The 17,621-nt window shown below is 45.3% G+C and overlaps 1 protein-coding gene across 1 annotated transcript in view; it reads right to left on the reverse strand.

Moving 5' to 3' along the window:
• Positions 1-17,621, reverse strand: part of ADGRF5 (adhesion G protein-coupled receptor F5) — a 129,167-nt gene that overhangs the window by 61,882 nt on the left and 49,664 nt on the right. Inside the window, 1 exon segment of the mRNA XM_013978015.2 lies at positions 7,610-7,735. Within this exon segment, the coding sequence (XP_013833469.2) occupies positions 7,610-7,711 (102 nt within the window). The 5' untranslated portion in view covers positions 7,712-7,735.

Genomic DNA, 17,621 nt, shown 5'->3' on the forward strand with positions numbered 1-17,621 from the left:
TCCCCTTGACCTGACCTGGTATTCCTAGATCATCCCTGCCTCTAAGTGAGTTTTCCTCTGATGTATTTCCCAGCGCAGACTTCCTCAAGGCTCATCAGAAGGGCCAAATAACGCCTGTCCTCCAGGATGTGGGCTTTGCCATCACCTCCATGCACCGATGAATGCCACCCAAACAGAGCTCATTCTGCCATCCGTGGGCACTACCATTTTTCTTCTAGTTATCTCACTTCATAACGATAACAACAATAATTCCTAAAACATCTTCAACACCCTGTGCCGGGTGCTGTTTAGTATGTGGTGTGTGCTCATTTGTTTAATCCTCCTGACAATCTATGGCATAGATGCTGTTATTTGACACATTTCACAAATGAGAAAACACCGGCACAGAGAGGTCAATTAACTTGCCTAAGGTCACACAGCTTCAAAATGGCAGAATTAAGACTCAAACCCAGATAGTCTGCCTCCTAGGTCTGTACTTGCCCATACATGCACCTCATCGTCTTGTTGGGAGATGCCGTGGGAAACTGTGGGGAAACTGAGGGTTGTTCTCAGTGACGCAGTCGCTCCTGACGAATACCTTTTCTCTTTCTTACTCTATTGCCTCCTCTGTCCCCTCCTTCTTTTCAACGACTGGTATCAACAGCCATAGAAAGTGTGGAGGAACCCATACGTGATAGTTCATAAGGGTTCTCAAAGAAACAAAGAGCAGGATGATGGATGGGGATTGGAGTTTTCAAAGCCCAGGTGCCACTCTGTTTGCAGTGATGTTATCTGAGTTCTATGGAAAAGCCCAGGAACCTAGAAATCACAGAGTCAATGTATAGGGCTGGTTCCTGCCTGGCTTCCTCTGGAGCTGCTCAGGCTCTGTGTTGGGGCAGAAGGAAAGGTTCTCCCACTGCCTTCCTGCCTCCATCCGCTTTGGGACTTACAATTACAATTTAATTGTAAGCCACCAGGAAGCTTCCTCTGTCCATGCAAGAGAAGGTGACTACAAGTGGGCACGATTGGGCAGCTCTCCCAGGCCAAGACGTCATTCCCTACATTTTCTTCCCCCCCCCCCTTTTTTTTTTGCCTTTTTTTCTAGGGCTGCTCCCTTGGCATATGGATGTTCCCAGGCTAGGGGTCGAATCGGAGCTGTAGCTGCCTGCCTACACCACAGCCACAGCAACGCAGAATCCGAGCCTCATCTGAAACCTACACCACAGCTCATGGCAATGCCGGATCCTTAACCCACTGAGCGAGGCCAGGGATGGAACCTGAGTCCTCTTGGATACTAGTCGGGTTGGTTATCACTGGGCCACAACAGGAACTCCTCATTCCCTCATTGTCCAGGGGGCATTAAAGAATTAAAGCCCTGCTGCTGGCAGTTGTAGTTAAAAACCGAGGTATGTTTCAGTCCTCTCCTGCAGAACGTTTTAAATCCTTTCCCTTCTCCAATTCAGTTTAGTGAGATTTTGGGTGGGAGGGAAGAAAACTGCCCCCCCCCCTTTTTTGGCTGTGCCAGCAGGCATGCAAGATTTCCCTGGGCCAGGGATTGAACTTGCACCACAACAGCAACCCAACCTGCTAAAGTGACGACATCGGATCCTTAACCTGTTTTGCCAGAGGAGAACTCCAGAAACTGCTTTTTTAAAGAGCACATCACTGGCCATGAGGCCATCTTGAGAAACATTGCTTTTTAACTAATTTTTTTTTTTCTGTTCTGCATTTTTTTTTGTTTTTTATTGTAGTTGATTTACAATGTTTTGTCAAATTCTGCTGTACAGCAAAGTGACCCAGCTATACATACGTATAATTCTTTTTCTCATATTATCTTCTATCATGTTCTATCACAGGTGATTGGGTATAGATTCCTGTGCTGTTTTAACTATTTTCTTTTCTTTTGTCTTTTTAGGGTTGTACCCACAGCATATGGAAGTTCCTAGGCTAGGGGTCCAATCAGAGCTGTAGCCACCAGCCTACGCCACAGCCACAGCAACGCAGGATCCGAGCTGTGTCTGCGACCTACACCACAGCTCACGGCAAAGATGGACCCTTTAGCCCACTGAACGAGGCCAGGGATTGAACCCGCATCCTCATGGATACTAGTCAGGTTTGTTACCACTGAACCATGACAGAAACTGCCTTAACTATTTCCTGAATCTTCATGGTGATTATCTGAAACTGACATGGACATCTTTGCCAAGTGCTGCTTCCATGACTCTGGCCTCACCTGCCGGCTCTGTTTAGTGAAGATCCATGACTCTTTGTGAGAATAATTTACTTTTAATTGTAAGCCCTGTCATCACTGGGAAAAATGAAGGGAAGACATCCTGAAGGCAAGGCAGCCTCCGAGCTGTCCCCTGGTGAAGGTGATCAGGACCCTTGGCCTCCCAGACATGAGGAGGTAGAAAGAGTTGGGGGGTGCCAGGTCAGGGGGCCTGGGGTTCCATAAAGGCAGAGGCTAGAGTGACACCAAAAACTGGAGCCCTGCACCTTCTCTTCTTTCTATTTGGAATAGTCATTGGTTCATCCTAAGCCTCCGTTTCTTAATTTATGGAAAGTAACGTACACACCCAATGCCTATGCTCTCTGGTGGGGCTGTGAACCCACGTGCCCAGCTGGCCTGGAGCTCTTGGGGGTGTGCGGCGGGCGGGGGGTGGGGGGGACAGCCTTGCCCTCCCAAGTCTCCTGTCATTCCGTTCGGGGAACTGCAGGGCTGAGCATACATCCTGCCAGGGTCTCCCAAGGCTGAGTATTATTTCAGACAGAAACCAGAGCCTCTGTTGGGCCATGAAGAGCTACCCAGATGGGTATCGGAGGACAATGGGCAGCTCCATCCAGAGGGGATTTCCTGTTGGCCCAGCTTCAGCCGGAAGACGCAAGGTCACCAATTCCAGGAAACGCCCCATCTGTTGGACATGATGACTTTACAAAATAATTGGGGGCGGGGTGCAGGGGGAGCAGACACCCAGTCAGGAATGAGAGGGGGCGTTTTAGGTGTGGAAATGAAAACCTCTAGGGAACCAGACGACAAACAAGTGGTAGCCTAATCTCCTGCCTCCTCCCCAAGGTTCTGTCCTCATCTTTTTTGTGACCTGGAATCCCCGATCTAACATCTTTACCTCCAGCGAGATAATGGTCTGAGCAAGGGTCCTGTTAGACCTCCCTGGGCACAGGAACGCAGATTTATTTGTGCCAATATAGGAAAAAGAACCACTATATCCTAGGTACCTGCTCTGTGCATGACAGGAAGGCGTGCATATATATGAATGGTTTATCCCTACGACAAACCGGTGGAGAGACCTACTTCTTCTTGCATTATGTAGAGGAAACAGGCTCAGGGAGATGAAAAAACATGAGGAAATTTCCAACGATAGTGTTCGAGCTGCACTTTGGACTTAAAGAAGCTGATGCTAGCATTCAGAGCCTGTCGCACTGCTGGCTCCAAGTGTGATCACTGGGGCAGGAACAAGGGGCAGGAACTGGCCAGAAAGGCAACATCCAGGGCCACACCCCAGACTTCCTGAGTTCAGCTTTAAGGTCCACACTTTAAGAAAGTTCCCAGCTCATCCTCACACTTCAAAAGCCTGATACCTCCTATCTGCACCCGCCTCTGCATAGCACCACCATTCACAAGAGCCAGGAGGTAAAAGCAACTTGTGTCCATTAATGGATAAACGGGTTAAAAAAGGTGGGATATACGTACAATGGATCATTATTCAGACTTAAGGAAGGAAGGAAATTCTGATGTATATTACAACATAGATACATTTTTAGGACATTATGTTAAGTGAAGTAAGCCGGTCACAATAAGACAAATACTGTATGATTCCACTGACTTATAGGAGGTACTTAGCGTAATCAAAGTCACAGAGGCAGAAAGTTAGAATAGTGAGTTCCAGCAGATGGGGTGGGGTGGGGGGTTAGGGTGGCATTGTTTAATGGGTGCAGAGTTTTACAAGATGCGTTTGCCTACTGGCTGCAAATGTATGTTCAACACTACCGAACTGTACATTTAACCATGTTGAAGATGGTAAATTTGATGTGTATTTAGCACAATTTTTTTTAAAAGCTCATGACCCACCACATGTTGCTCTCAAATTAAGTAGAAGTGCACAGCCATAAAAAGGAATGAGATAATGCCATTTGCAGCAACATGGATACAACTGGAGATTAATATACTAAGTGAAGTAAGTCAGAAAGAGAAAGACAAATATCATATATCACTTAGACATAGAATCTAAAATATGACACAAATGAACTTATCTATGAAACACAAACAGACTCACAAACAGAGAACAGATTTGTGGTCGTCAAGGGGAGGGGGGAGGCGGGGAGGGATGTAGCAGATATAAACTATTATAGACAGGATGGATAAGCCACAAGGTCCTACCCTATAGTAATATAGATCAATATATATATTGATATATCTATATTCAATATCAAGTGAGAAAACATAATAGAAAAGAATATGAAAAAGAATGTGTGTATATATACACACACACACACACACACACGTATGTATAACTGAATCACTGCTGTACAGCAGAATGAACACAACATTGTAAATCAACTATACTTCAATTAAAAAATAAAGTAGTCGGGAGTTCCCGTCATGGCTCAGTGGTTAATGAATCTGACTAAGAACCATGAGGTTGCGGGTTCGATCGCTGGACTTGCTCAGTGGGTTAAGGATCTGGCGTTGCTGTGAGCTGTGGTATAGGTTGCAGATGCGGCTCAAATCCCGCGTTGCTGTGGCTCTGGTGTAGGTTGGCGGCTACAGCTCTGATTCGACCCCTAGCCTGGGAACCTCCATATGCTGCAGGAGCAGCCCTAGAAAAGGCAAAGAGACAAATAAATAAATAAAATAAAATAAAATAGTGGAAGTGGAAGCTGAGTGACAGCCTAGGGCAGCCTAAGCTGACAAGGCAGGTTCAAGGGCACCTCTCCCATGGAAGTCTTCAGCCTCTGGGCTGAATGAAGATATTATATCTTGAAGGCAAATCTAGGAAGGAAAAGTGGGGCCCTTTGCAGTGAAGTGGGAGCTTCCAGAAAGATGAAGTTCAAGTACTAGTAGCAGCCCTGGGAGGCCTATCTCCTGACCAGCCTGTGCCACCAGGCAGATGGACGGGTTTTGTTAGGGCTGCTGTGATGAGGACCGATCTGGCACAGTGGGAGGGCACTGCTGCAGCCAGGAATGCTGGGAAACTCTGGAATGTAAGGCTGACCCCACCGTCAGATCATCTCATGCTCCATCCAGCTTACACCCCACATGGTTGGGGTAACAGAGTTTTGCACTGCTTGTGCAAATCCAGAGGAAAAGTAATGTTTCCCTCCTCTTTTTTTTTTTTTTTTTTGCTTTTTCTTTTTAGGGCTGCACCTGCTGCATATGGAAGTTCCCAGGTTAGGGATCTAATCAGAGCTACCGCTGCCAGCCTACCCACAGCCACAACAATGAGGGATCCGAGCAGTGTCTCTGACCTATACCACAGCTCATGGCAATGCCGGATCCTTAACCCACTGAGCAAGGCCAGGTATCGAACCCACATCCTCATGGATACTAGTTGGATGTGTTTCTGCTGTGCCACAACAGGAACTCCCCCTCCTCTATTTATAAGAGCAAGCTGCGGCATATGATTGCAGGGGCTGAATCTTACACACTGGAGTTTGGAAGAAGACATACTAAGAATACCTCCTAGTCATGAGAGAAATAAGGAAAAAGACAAAACCTAGGTCCAACAAAGAAAGACACAAAAATAGAGAAGAGGAAGGAAGAGCATAAAGTCATAAGACAAAATCCTGAAAGTAAGATCGAGCATTTTATTTATTATTTTGAAATACAATTTTATCACAGTAGAGTTGATTTACAAGGTTGTATTCATTTCAGGTATACTGTAAAGTGAATCAGTCAAACATGTAAATATATCCATTCAGATCAAGCATTTTATTTTTTATTTTTCTTTCTTTCTTTCTTTCTTTTTTTGTCTTTTTGCCATTTCTTGGGCCGTTCCTGCGGTATATGGAGGTTCCCAGGCTAGGGGTCCAATCGAGCTGTAGCTGCCAGCCTACGCCAGAGCCACAGTAACGCGGGATCCGAGCCGTGTCTGCAACCTACACCACAGCTCACGGCAATGCCAGATCCTTAACCCACCGAACCAGGGATCGAACGTGCAACCTCATGGTTCCTAGTCGGATTCGTTAACCACTGAGCCACGATGGGAACTCCCCAGATCAAGCATTTTAAATATGGCATCAAATGTGAATAACATACTTCTCTAATCACAGTCAGATTACAAGAAAGAAAAGCAACTCCAACATGCATCGCTTGTCAGAGAAGCAGTAAAGCAAAGGAATGTGCTAAAAGCTAAACAAAACAAAGAACAAAGACCAGGCAAACACAAATACAAAAACAGAAGTGACAACTGGAATAGAAGACAAAAAATTAAGATTGAAAGGTACAAAGCAGAGCAACAAGAGATTTTCTAATGCCAAAATCGATCATGAAGCTCCAACAAGAGTGACAGACTGGATAAAATAGCACTAAAATATCTTTTCAAAAAAATCCGTAGGAAACAGTGGGAAAAACAGTAATAGCAAATACTGATAGAGCCTTTTTAATTTAATTTAATTTAATTTAATTTATTTATTTTTTTGTCTTTTGTCTTTTCAGGGCCACACCTGCGGCATATGGAGGTTCCCAGGCTAGGGGTCAAATTGGAGCTGCCGGCCTACACCAGAGCCACAGCAACACCAGATCCAAGCCGCATCTGCAACCTACACCACAGCTCATGGCAATGCCAGATACTTAACCCACTGAGCAAGACCAGGGATTGAACCCGCAACCTATGTTTCCTAGTTGGATTCGTTTCCACTGCACTACAATGGGAACTCCTGATAGAGCCTTTTTTAAATGTTAGGCACTGTTCTAAAGCACCTTATAAATATTAACTATTTAATTCTCAAGGCGATCAGTACATCAATACTATTATTTTCATCATTTTACAGATGAAAAAACTTGAGACGCAGAATCATGCCAGTCTCTCGAGATTTCATAACCAGTCACACACCCCAGCTCTGGGGCCCGGAGTAGCCAAAGGAAAGAAGATCCCAGTGTTTCCCACAAGGAACAAGGGGCTACTTAGCACCCTCTTTGGTTAAGCTAAACTCCCATGAACTTCCCAAGGACGAAACCCCTAGGCTAATTTGTCAGTAAAATGCTTAGAAATTATCTTTGGCCCTTTCGACTGTATCAATCTGTGATGATAACACTGACACAAATGAGAACCTTTTGAAATGGGCTGTAGTCTGATGCTCATGGAAAGTGAATTCTTGGAAACCACACATCCTGCTCTATCCTCAAAACAGGCTTGACGTCATTTTTGCAGTTTCACAGGGTGGAGCGTCACACCTGAGTGGCAATTTAATTAAGAGCACATCTGGATGATGTATGTGGCAAGTGGTAGCCCCGTAGATACCCTAACATTCATTTGTGTTCAGCACCCCTTTCCACCATTTGGGACATTTTCTCACAGCCCCCCGCCCCCCATTAAGCAATTTCCGGCTATGACATTCCCAGGAAATGTGAAAAATGTGAAGGGGAAAATAGAGCAGACATGGATTTACTCACCGCAGGATAGACAATAGACTTTAAATTCAAGTTCAGGGTAGCTTGGGAAGAATAAGTCACAATAATCAAGAAGCACAAAGTGGTTTTCCTTGGAGATTTCATGTCTTCAAGTTTGAGTTGTCTTGCCTGAAATGGAAATAGGATGGTTTAGAGATAAAGTAATTTATTTGTCCAACATAGAACTATCAAATCCTGTCTCAAAGGTCACATTCAGAAGGACTTTTTCAATGGGAAAAAAGAAAGGAGCTTAAAGGTATCAACCTTTGGGAACAGTCTCTGCTCCAGACCCTGGGGTAAAGGAAAGATGAGGTCAGAAAGGAGAGGGCTGGGGATGGGACTTGCAAACAGGACAAGGGACAAAGGGAACAGGTGATGGGGTACCTTCCCTTAAGACACGAAGAAGGAGAGAGTAAAGGAAAGAGAAAGGGGAGAGAGGAAAGAGAGGAAAAGCAAGAAAAAGGGAATAGCTAATCTGTAGGGAATACTTTTAACATTGTGCACATAACATAAGAACAAATGGATTCAGGAAATAGTATTTACCTTTGCGACACGCAATACATGCTGATATTATCAATTTTTTTTTTTTTTTGTCTTTTTAGGGCTGTATCCATGGCATATGGAGGTTTCCAGGCTAGGGGTCGAACTGGAGCTGCAGCTGCTGACCTACACCACAGCCACAGCAATGCTGGATCCTTAACCCACTGAGCGAGGCCAGGGATCAAACCTGTGTCCTCATGGATAGAAGTCAGATTCATTTCCACTGAGCCATGACAGGCACTCCTGATATTTTCAATTCTATTCTATCCTATCTTTCCCCACTTTTTCTTTTCATTGTGGTAGCAACCCATTACATTGACTTCATGACCCATGTTAATGGGCTATGATCCAGTAGTATGACAAATCCTGGACTTAGTATATTTTAATTTCTCAGAGTGTATAATATGGATACTAATAGTTACCACTTTGTCTTGATTTTTGATAGCTACTCTTTATCATTTTACAATGCTGGTGATGAAAATAAAAAATATTTGGTGACCTGATTAATCATGGTTACATTTTTTTTTTTTCTTTTTTGGCCATCCTGAGGCATACAGAATTCCCAGGCCAGGGATCAGATCTGAGCCACAGCTTTGACCTACGCTGCAGTTTCAGCAATGCCAGTTCTTTTAGCCCACTGTGCTGGGCTAGATCAAACCTGCACCCTGGTGCTGCAGAGATGATGCTGCCTATCCCATTGAGCCACAGTGGGAACTCCTCATTATTGCATTTCATTTTATTTGTTTGTTTGTTTGTTTTTAGGGCCACACCCATGGCATATGGAGATTCTCAGGCTAGGAATTGAATCAGAGCGTTAGCCACAGGCCTAAGCCACAGCCACATCAACAGCAGATCTGAGCCTCATCTGCGACCTACACCACAGCTCATGGCAACACCAGATCCTTAATCCACTGAGTGAGGCCAGAGATTGAACCTGCATCCTCATGGATGCTAATCAGATTTGTTTCTGCTGTGCCACAACAGGAACTCCCACTGTTGCATTTTAAAAGAAAAGTATCGGAGTTCCTATCTAGGCTCAGCGGTTAATGAATCTGACTAGCATCCATGAGGATGCAGGTTCGATCCCTGGCCTCGCTCAGTGGGTTGAGGATCCAGCATTGCCATGAGCTGAGGTGTAGGTCGCAGACGTGGCTCAGATCTGATATGGCTGTGGTCGTGGCCGGTGGTTACAGCTTGGACCCCTAGCCTGGGAATATCCATATGCCACAGGTGTGGCCCTAAAAAGCAAAACAAGCAAAAAAGCGTTACTTGGAACGATCTCTGCTCTCATGGGTCTGGGGACCAGGATAAAATACCTGTGTAGATTCCTTTCCTTATGGGCTTAAAAAAAATTTTTTTTTTTGAAAAGAATACTTGACTAAGGGCCAGGATATAGGGGTTAGGACCCGGGATGAATAGGAGTTTAATTGCATTTTTGAGTGCATCGTTTATCTCGTCTGAGTCCCATTGCCCCATCTGTGAAATGGGAATACTTACACCTCCTCTAATTCTCTTTTCTGAGGCTGTGATGAAAAGCTGTGCAGAGCTCCAGGGATGCCAGCTCAAGGGTTTCACCCTGACCTTTAGTGGAATCCAGAGGCCAGCCATCAGGAAGAGGAGGCCTTGGCCCAGCATTGCGGGGAGTACCCGGGGGACCTGGCTGGGATAACACACAGAGAGAGCCAAGACGTCCATGCCAGGAAGGATTGTCTTTCGATCACCAGCTGCCGGCTGTCTCCTTTTCCTCTTCCCCAGTGGAAAAGAAGGAAGCCTAAGGCCCTGGAAAACTGACCCAATTTGCAGATCTGGCAATCAAACACATTTTTTAAATTCTGCCAACCCCACGGCTTTTGGAAAGTGCTTTGCAATTTAGGTTATGGGAATAGATATTTAAGATCGGATGCATCTGCTGTAGAGAAATCACAGCAAATCATTCCTGGCTGAAAGGGAGTGGGCTTTTGTGGGTACGGTGTGGGCTGACTTAGCTCGGTGATAGCAACTATTTCTGGGATGAATTGGATATTTAGGAAGCAATGTAATTTTTTTAATTGCACTGTACTAGCTGATTCCATATCGAGGCAGTTGATCAAGGGTTTGAAAGTTAGTAACTGAATGGTTAATTAATCTCCCTTAGTACATGACAACCAGGAAAAAACTCAGGTTATTAGAAGGATTAGAGCTGATGCTGCATCTTTCCATGGTTTCCCAATGTTGGCTTTTTTTTTTTTTTTTTTTTGGTTTTTAGGGCTGCACTTGCAGCATATAGAAGTTCCCAAGCTAGGGGTCAAATCAGAACTGCAACTGCTGGCCTACACCACAGCCACAGCAACTCAGGATCCATGTCTGCAACCTACACCACGGCTCACAGCCAACACCGGATCCTTAACCCACTAAGTGAGGCCAGGGATCAAACCCACATCCTCATGGATACTAGTTGGGTTCATAACCCATTGAGGCACCACGGGAACTCCTCAGTGTTAGCCGTTTTATCAGAGTTAGCAAAGATGATCTTGGTCATGATAATGACCAAATGGCCACAACGCAAATGGTCATGTCTCCTCTTTTCTGGCAAATGCTGTCTTACTATCCCTGTTCCCCCCACCTCCACCCCTCAAACTCCCTGGAGATTGTTCTTGATTAAATTGATATCTTATTCTCCGTTGACTTCTTTTTTTTTTTGTCTTTTTGCCTTTTCTAGGGCCACACTCGCTGCATATGGAGGTTCCCAGGCTAGGGGTCGAATCAGAACTGTAGCCACCGGCCTATGCCACAGCCACAGCAACGTGGTATCCGAGCCACGTCTGCAACCTACACCACAGCTCACAGCAACGCCGGATCCTTAACCCACTGAGCAAGGCCAGGGATCAAACCCACAACCTCATAGTTCCTAGTCAGATTCGTTAACCACTGAGCCACGATGGGAACTCCTCTGTTGACTTCTTTTGTGGCCACAAAAAGCACAATTCAGTAGAAATAGAGATGCAGAATGGACCCCAGTTTGGGGAGGGGATGTTCTCTGGATGCAGAAGAAAGGTAACAGCTACACACAGTCATCAGTCACACAGCAAGGGTGAGAGGTAGATTCTCCACTTGAAGGAAAAATGCCACCCCTTGGAGGGAAAGGTAACATTAAAAATATTTGACAACCCATCCAATCCAGCATGGGCCTGACCAATCAGCAACATGATCTCAAATGAAGATCAGTTCAGCTTTTAGGGTTCTGCTGTGTCCTGGGGGAGCCCTGAACACAAACCTCTTCCCTCCATCAATAACCTCTCAGGATCCCTCCAGCTGTTCTCATCTGAGAGGAAGCTAATGGAGGCTGCTTAACTTGACTAAGGCTGGCGGTAGGGTCGGTGGGAGGGACCCCAAATCCATCCAATGAAAAGCCCAGAGTAGCACTCCACCTTCAAGGTGATCTACCTTCAGTGGGGCCTTTTTAATTGTAAATCCCCTAGAAGTTCAAATTTATTCCAAATTCCTGGAGTCAATGGCAGACGACTGCTCAGAGGCACAGGGAGAAGCAGAGGCAGAAAGAGAAAGAAAATTATCTGATGTCGTTACCAATTTCTTCCCCCTTTTAAATGATCAATTCCGGACCCTTGCTGCCCAAACTCACCACCTATGAGTCAGCTGTGTCTTAGAAAAAGCCAGAAAGTATGACCTCATGCTCAGTAGTAACCCTGCAGTGATACGCAGCTTCCTGGTCCCTCTGACTCATGCTCCTGGCTGTGAGGATAGAAGACGGGGTTGGGTGAGGGCGGGGGAGGCGCGGGGTGGGGGTGGGGGGGCAATGTACCCTGACATCATTTTCCAGGAAAAAGTCTCTGGGATTCGAAGCATCACTGTCTTTGGAGGATGAAGGTCTGGGTTCCTGCAATGGGTCTTCCACAACATTCTCTTGGCCTGAAACACCTCAGGGACCTATTCTCCCGAATCTTCGACAGAACCAGTCGTTCAGGTCAGCTGCTCTCCAGGAAACACTTCATCAGCCCTGACTTGGCCAGATTTGATTGAAGGGTTGGAGGAGGAGTAAACGCGTTGGTTTACCTTGCAAGTTTGGAAGCCAGTTCACAAAATGGTCACATCTGTGGGTCTGCTGACCCAAGGTCATCATCAATTTGTGATTCCGAATTCTGTATAAAGAGGGCAATCGTGGAATTCCTACTGTGACGCAAAGGGTTCAGCAGAGTCCCTGCAGCACCAAGGACGCAGGTTCAATCCCTGGCCTGACACAGTGGGTTAAAGGCTCTGGCACTGCCACAGCTGCGGCGTAGGTCACACCTTGTGGCTCAGATCTGATCCCTGTCCCAAGAACTCCATGTACCGTGGGGCAGCCAAAAAAAAAAAGAGGGCAATAGTGAGACTCATACTGGAAATGATATATTTCCTGAGCTCTACACAGCTCTGCCTTCGCATGCTCTCTGGGGTTCTTGGCGCCTCTCCCCTGGGGCCCCGAGCCTTAATACTCTTCTTAGTTCCTCCTGGGCAGAAGGAAGGCAAGAGTTGAAAGTGAGCCGATGTTGGCCCAACTTCTGCCCTGGCGCCTCCTCCTCCTCCAGTCTAGGCTTTGACCTCACACATGGCCCCTCCCCTTCGCATGGCCTGGGTACCACCACCTGGAAGGAAGTTCCCCAGTATATTTGAGCCTCATTTGCTTAAATGGTTCTCATCCCTGGCTGCACATAAGAACAGCACCTGGACAATTTCTTTTTTTTCCTCCTCTTTTCCTTGTTTGTTTGTTCTTTTAATATCATCCCAGATCAACTGAATTAGCATTTCTGGCAGGTGGGAGGGTCTGTATCCCTCACCCCCAGCCGTTTCTGAGGCAGAGGGAGGTTTGAGGTCTGCAGGTTAATATGTTCAGCATCCTGTTGCCCTATCTGCACTCCTGGCTGGTGATGGAAAGTGCCAGGAATGCAGGTAGGGCAATGGGATGCTGAAAATACGGACCTGCAGACCTCAAGCTTCCTCTCTCTACTGACGCAATGACATAGAAACAGAATCTTTTTTTTTTTTTTTTTTTTTTGTCTTTTTTCCTTTTCTAGGGCCGCTTCCCGTGGCATATGGAGGTTCCCAGGCTAGGGGTCGAATCGGAGCTGTAGCCACCGGCCTACGCCAGAGCCACAGCAACGCGGGATCCAAGCTGTGTCTGTGACCTACAGCACAGCTCACGGCAATGCCGGATCCTCAACCCACTGAGCAAGGCCAGGGATCGAACCCGCAACCTCACAGTTCCTAGTCGGATTCGTTAACCACTGCGCCACGACGGGAACTCCTAGAAACAGAATCTTAAGAGGCATACACGAGGAGGCAATCAATCAATGGGAGATTGATCAATGTGAGTACGGACTCAGAGGTGATCTACCCCATAGGTTTGGATTCAACAGCCAAGGCTGTTATTCTAGACAATAATATTGTTCTGCAGTCGGGCAAGTCCTTTATGATAAGATGGCAGATAATAATTATCAGCAATGACGATACTGATGATGGTGATGGTGAGAGATCCTTGTCACTTATGGAGTCTGTTCCAGGCATGGTGATCAGCTCTCTCCAAGGATTGTGTTCTGTAACTCTCGGTGGTTTTATGATAACACACAATTGTCCTCACTCTTCAGATAGAAAAATGGCAAGTAGTAAAAGTGGGATGAATTGGGAGTCTGTAATTATTTGACTCAAACTACTACATTCAGAATAGATAAGCAATGCGGTCCTACTCTATGGACAGGGAACTATATCCAATCTCTTAGGATAAAACATGATAAAGAAAATATGAGAAAAAGAATGTATGTAAATATATAGTACTATATACACACACACATATATGTATGACTTGGACACTTGGCTGTATAGCAGAAGTGGGTACAACATTCTAAATCAACTATACTTTAAAAATTTTTGAAAAAGATAAAAAAAGAAAGACTGAGTTGTATTTGACTAAAAATAGTTACCCTCTGTTGCCCTAAATATTCTCATCTGAATAAATAAGCTAACTGGTGTCTTAAAAATTAAAGGGGGGGGGGAGTTCCTGTTGTGTCACAGCGCAAATGAATCTGACTAGGAACCATGAGGTTGTGGGTTCGATCCCTGGCCTCGCTCAGTGGGTTAAGGATCTGGTGTTGCTGTGAGCTGTGGTGAAGGTCCCAGACTCGGCTCAGATCTGGTGTTGCTGTGGCTGCGGCGTAGGCTGGCAACAACAGCTCTGATTGGACCCCTAGCCTGGGAACCTCCATATGCCCCGGGTGTGGCCCTAAAAAAACAAAAGACAAAAAAGAAAAAAAAAGGAAAGTAGAAGGATGAAATAACTCACCAAGGCCACTCAGCAAAATTATAAACTAAGCAGTTTATTCTGGAAAGAGGTACCACTGGGGCTATGAGGTCTTCTCAGTGGGATGCCAACAAGAATAAACAGAAAACTTTATTATACAGACACTAGACCAGGCAAGTAGGATAGGACGAGCCTCACTGTCTAGCTTCACTTTGCCACTGATTAGCTGTGTGACTCAGGGTAAATCACTTCATCTCTCTGAGTCTCTGTTTTCTTATCAACAAAGTCAGACTGTTGACAGAATTGAGTGATTTCAAAATTGGGGTGAAAGGGTTGGCCTTTGAAGGTCTCATTGCCGTTTAAAGAGTCTGAAATATCGCATGGTAATTTCAAATCCACTGTAACCTCACTTAGGCTTCTGTGCTTAATGATAACTCTTTCTTGCCTTTGTCCGTTCCAGCTCCAATTCACTGCAGGGCAGACCTTCCCTGGCCTCATGTGCGCTGTTACAATGGCTTCCCTCCTTCTCCTCTCTGTCCCATCATCTGTGTCAATGTAAGACTGACCTTCTAGAAGCACTTTCCTCATGCATTACCTCTGAAAGCTCTGCACCGCTTTCAGAACATAGACAATTGTTTTTGCTGATGCTTAAGGCCTCCCATGACCTAGCTTTTATTTCTCAGAACTGACATATTTAATAAGCATGCAGCATCCATCATATTTTCACCCTTGAAGCTACTGGGTTTTTTTTTTTCTTGCATAATTTAAAATAGAACTAGAGACTCTCATACTGAGTGAAGTAAGTCAGAAAGAGAAAGACAAATACCATATGATATCATTTATATATGGCATCTAATATAACGGCACAAATGAACCTTCCCACAGAAAAGAAAATCAGGGACTTGGAGAACAGACTTGTGGTTGTCAAAGGGGAGGGGGAGGGAGTGGGATGGACTGGGAATTTGGGGTTAATGGATGCAAACTATTGCCTTTGGAATGGGTTAGCAATGGGATCCTGCTGTGCAGCACTGGGAACTATGTCTAGTCACTTATGATGGAACATGATAATGTGAGAAAAAAGAATGTGTACATGTATGTGTAACTGGGTCACCGTGCTGTACAGTAGAAGAAAAATAATAATGTATTGGAGAAATAAAAAAAAAGCAAAAAAAAAAATAGTACCAGAGATTTTCTAGTGTTCTTGCAAAAGGAAAAATATGAAAACTAATCTTTGAGGATGAATCCCAGGAGTGGGAAAGAGTAGTTATTACTGTCAAACTCTTCTTCAGTGTTTGGCAAAACCAAAGTAATCCTGCCATTTCCTTGGTTGCTTTTTTTTTCTTTTTTCTTTTCTATTCCTTTTTTTTTTTTTTTTTTCCTGGGGCTGCACCTGTGGCATATGGAAGTTCCCAGGCTAGGCTAGGGTTGAAACAGACCTGCAGCTGCTGGCCACAGCCACAGCAATCCGGGATCCAAGCTGTATCTGCAACCTACACCACAGCTCATGGCAATGCCAGATCCTTAACCCACTGAGTGGGGCTAGGGATCAAACCCACGTCCTCATGGATACCAGCCGGGTTCGTTACCACTGAGCCACAATGGGAACTCCTTCTTTGTTTCTTAACCTCCATTTTTTCCTGCCCCTTAGCTTCAGCATTATCACTGTATATTCAGCTTGTATCCATCCTTTAACACCCAGGCAATCAATTGCCTCCTGGTTGGAGATTCCCTGCTCTGATCAGTTAAAAATAGTTCTGCTTTGTCTGAGCACCTGCACTTAATCTAGGTCCTTCGCCTTCCTCCTTGTATTTATTGTGGTAAGTATGGCATGAAACAAATCTATTTATTCCCTCACTCATGTATTCATTTGTATGTTCATTTACTGGAGAAACATGTACCGAGTCCTGCTAAGTGCCATGGGCTCTGCCAAGTCCAGAGAAAACAGCAGAAAAGAAGAGCATGGTCCCCGACTCCATGGAGCTTAGAGTCTACTCAGTGGAGTAGATGAGCATTATTAAAGAATCGATTATTCAATTCATTGTTTAACTGTGAATGTGAAGGTGCTACCAAAGAGAATCATCAGAATACTAATATCTATCAAATACTTACATGGCAGGTGCTGACCTGAGCACTGGCTGTGTGAAATTCTTTAATCTTTACAACAATCCTGATAAAGTGGTTTTCATATGCTATTAATTAATAGAATGATATCAAAGTAACTGAGTCACAGAGAGCTTGAATAATTTACCCCAAATCCCACCGCTGGTAAGTGGCAGAGCCAGAATGGGAACCTAGGAAGTCTTACTCCAGAGCCCATCCATCTAACCACTGTGCTCGACTCTCAAATAAAGTCTGTTCACAGAAGGGCATGACCTAGCCTTGGGAATTTGAGGAAGGAAGGTCGCTCAGAGAAAGAATTTAATTGAGCTGAAATCTGAAGGATGAGTTGGAGTTAGCTAAAAATCAAAGGGGAGGTTTGAGGGAGAGGAGAAGGAGAGTTCCAGGCAGAAAGTAGATCATGTGCAAAGGTCCTGTGGCAGGAAAACACATGGCACATTCAAGGAGCTGCAAGCAGCCCAAATTGGTTCAAATGTTGAAAGGAAAATAGGAGATAGATATAAGATAGGGCTGGTAGAGGAGCAGGCAACCTACAACCAACAACCAACAGAGGTGCATGAGATTCATTAGGAAGTGTAGAGAGGAACCCCCAGGACCAAGGCCCCTGGAATTCCAACAATCGAAGATTCTGGGAGTTTCTGCGGTGGCACAATGGGGTCAGAAGCTTCTCTGCAGCCCTAGGACCCAGGTTCAATCCCAGACCCAGTGGAGTGAGTTAAAGGATTGGCATTGCTGCAGCTATAGGGTAGGTAGCAACTGCAGCTCAAAAATGATCCCTGGCCCAGAAACTTCCATATGCCACAGGGGTGGCCAAAAAAAAAGAAGAAGGAGAGACAGAGGAAGAAGGAGAAGGGGAAGAAGGAGGAGGAGGAGGAGGAGAATAAGAATAAGAAGCAGAAGAAGAAGAGTATGGTCAATGGTGTCCAGTGGTGCTGAGAAGTCTAAGAGGAGATATGAGGTTGCCCATTGGATTTGGAGACATGATACATTCTTAGACATGATTCCATCAAAAGGGGTCTCATTGGAACCATGGAGCGGGGTGGAAATCACACTGGGAAGAGTTGCAGACTGTGGGAAGTGAGAGAGTGA

This window comes from Sus scrofa, chromosome 7, assembly GCF_000003025.6.
Source record: "Sus scrofa isolate TJ Tabasco breed Duroc chromosome 7, Sscrofa11.1, whole genome shotgun sequence".
NCBI classification, from domain to species: Eukaryota; Metazoa; Chordata; class Mammalia; order Artiodactyla; family Suidae; genus Sus; species Sus scrofa.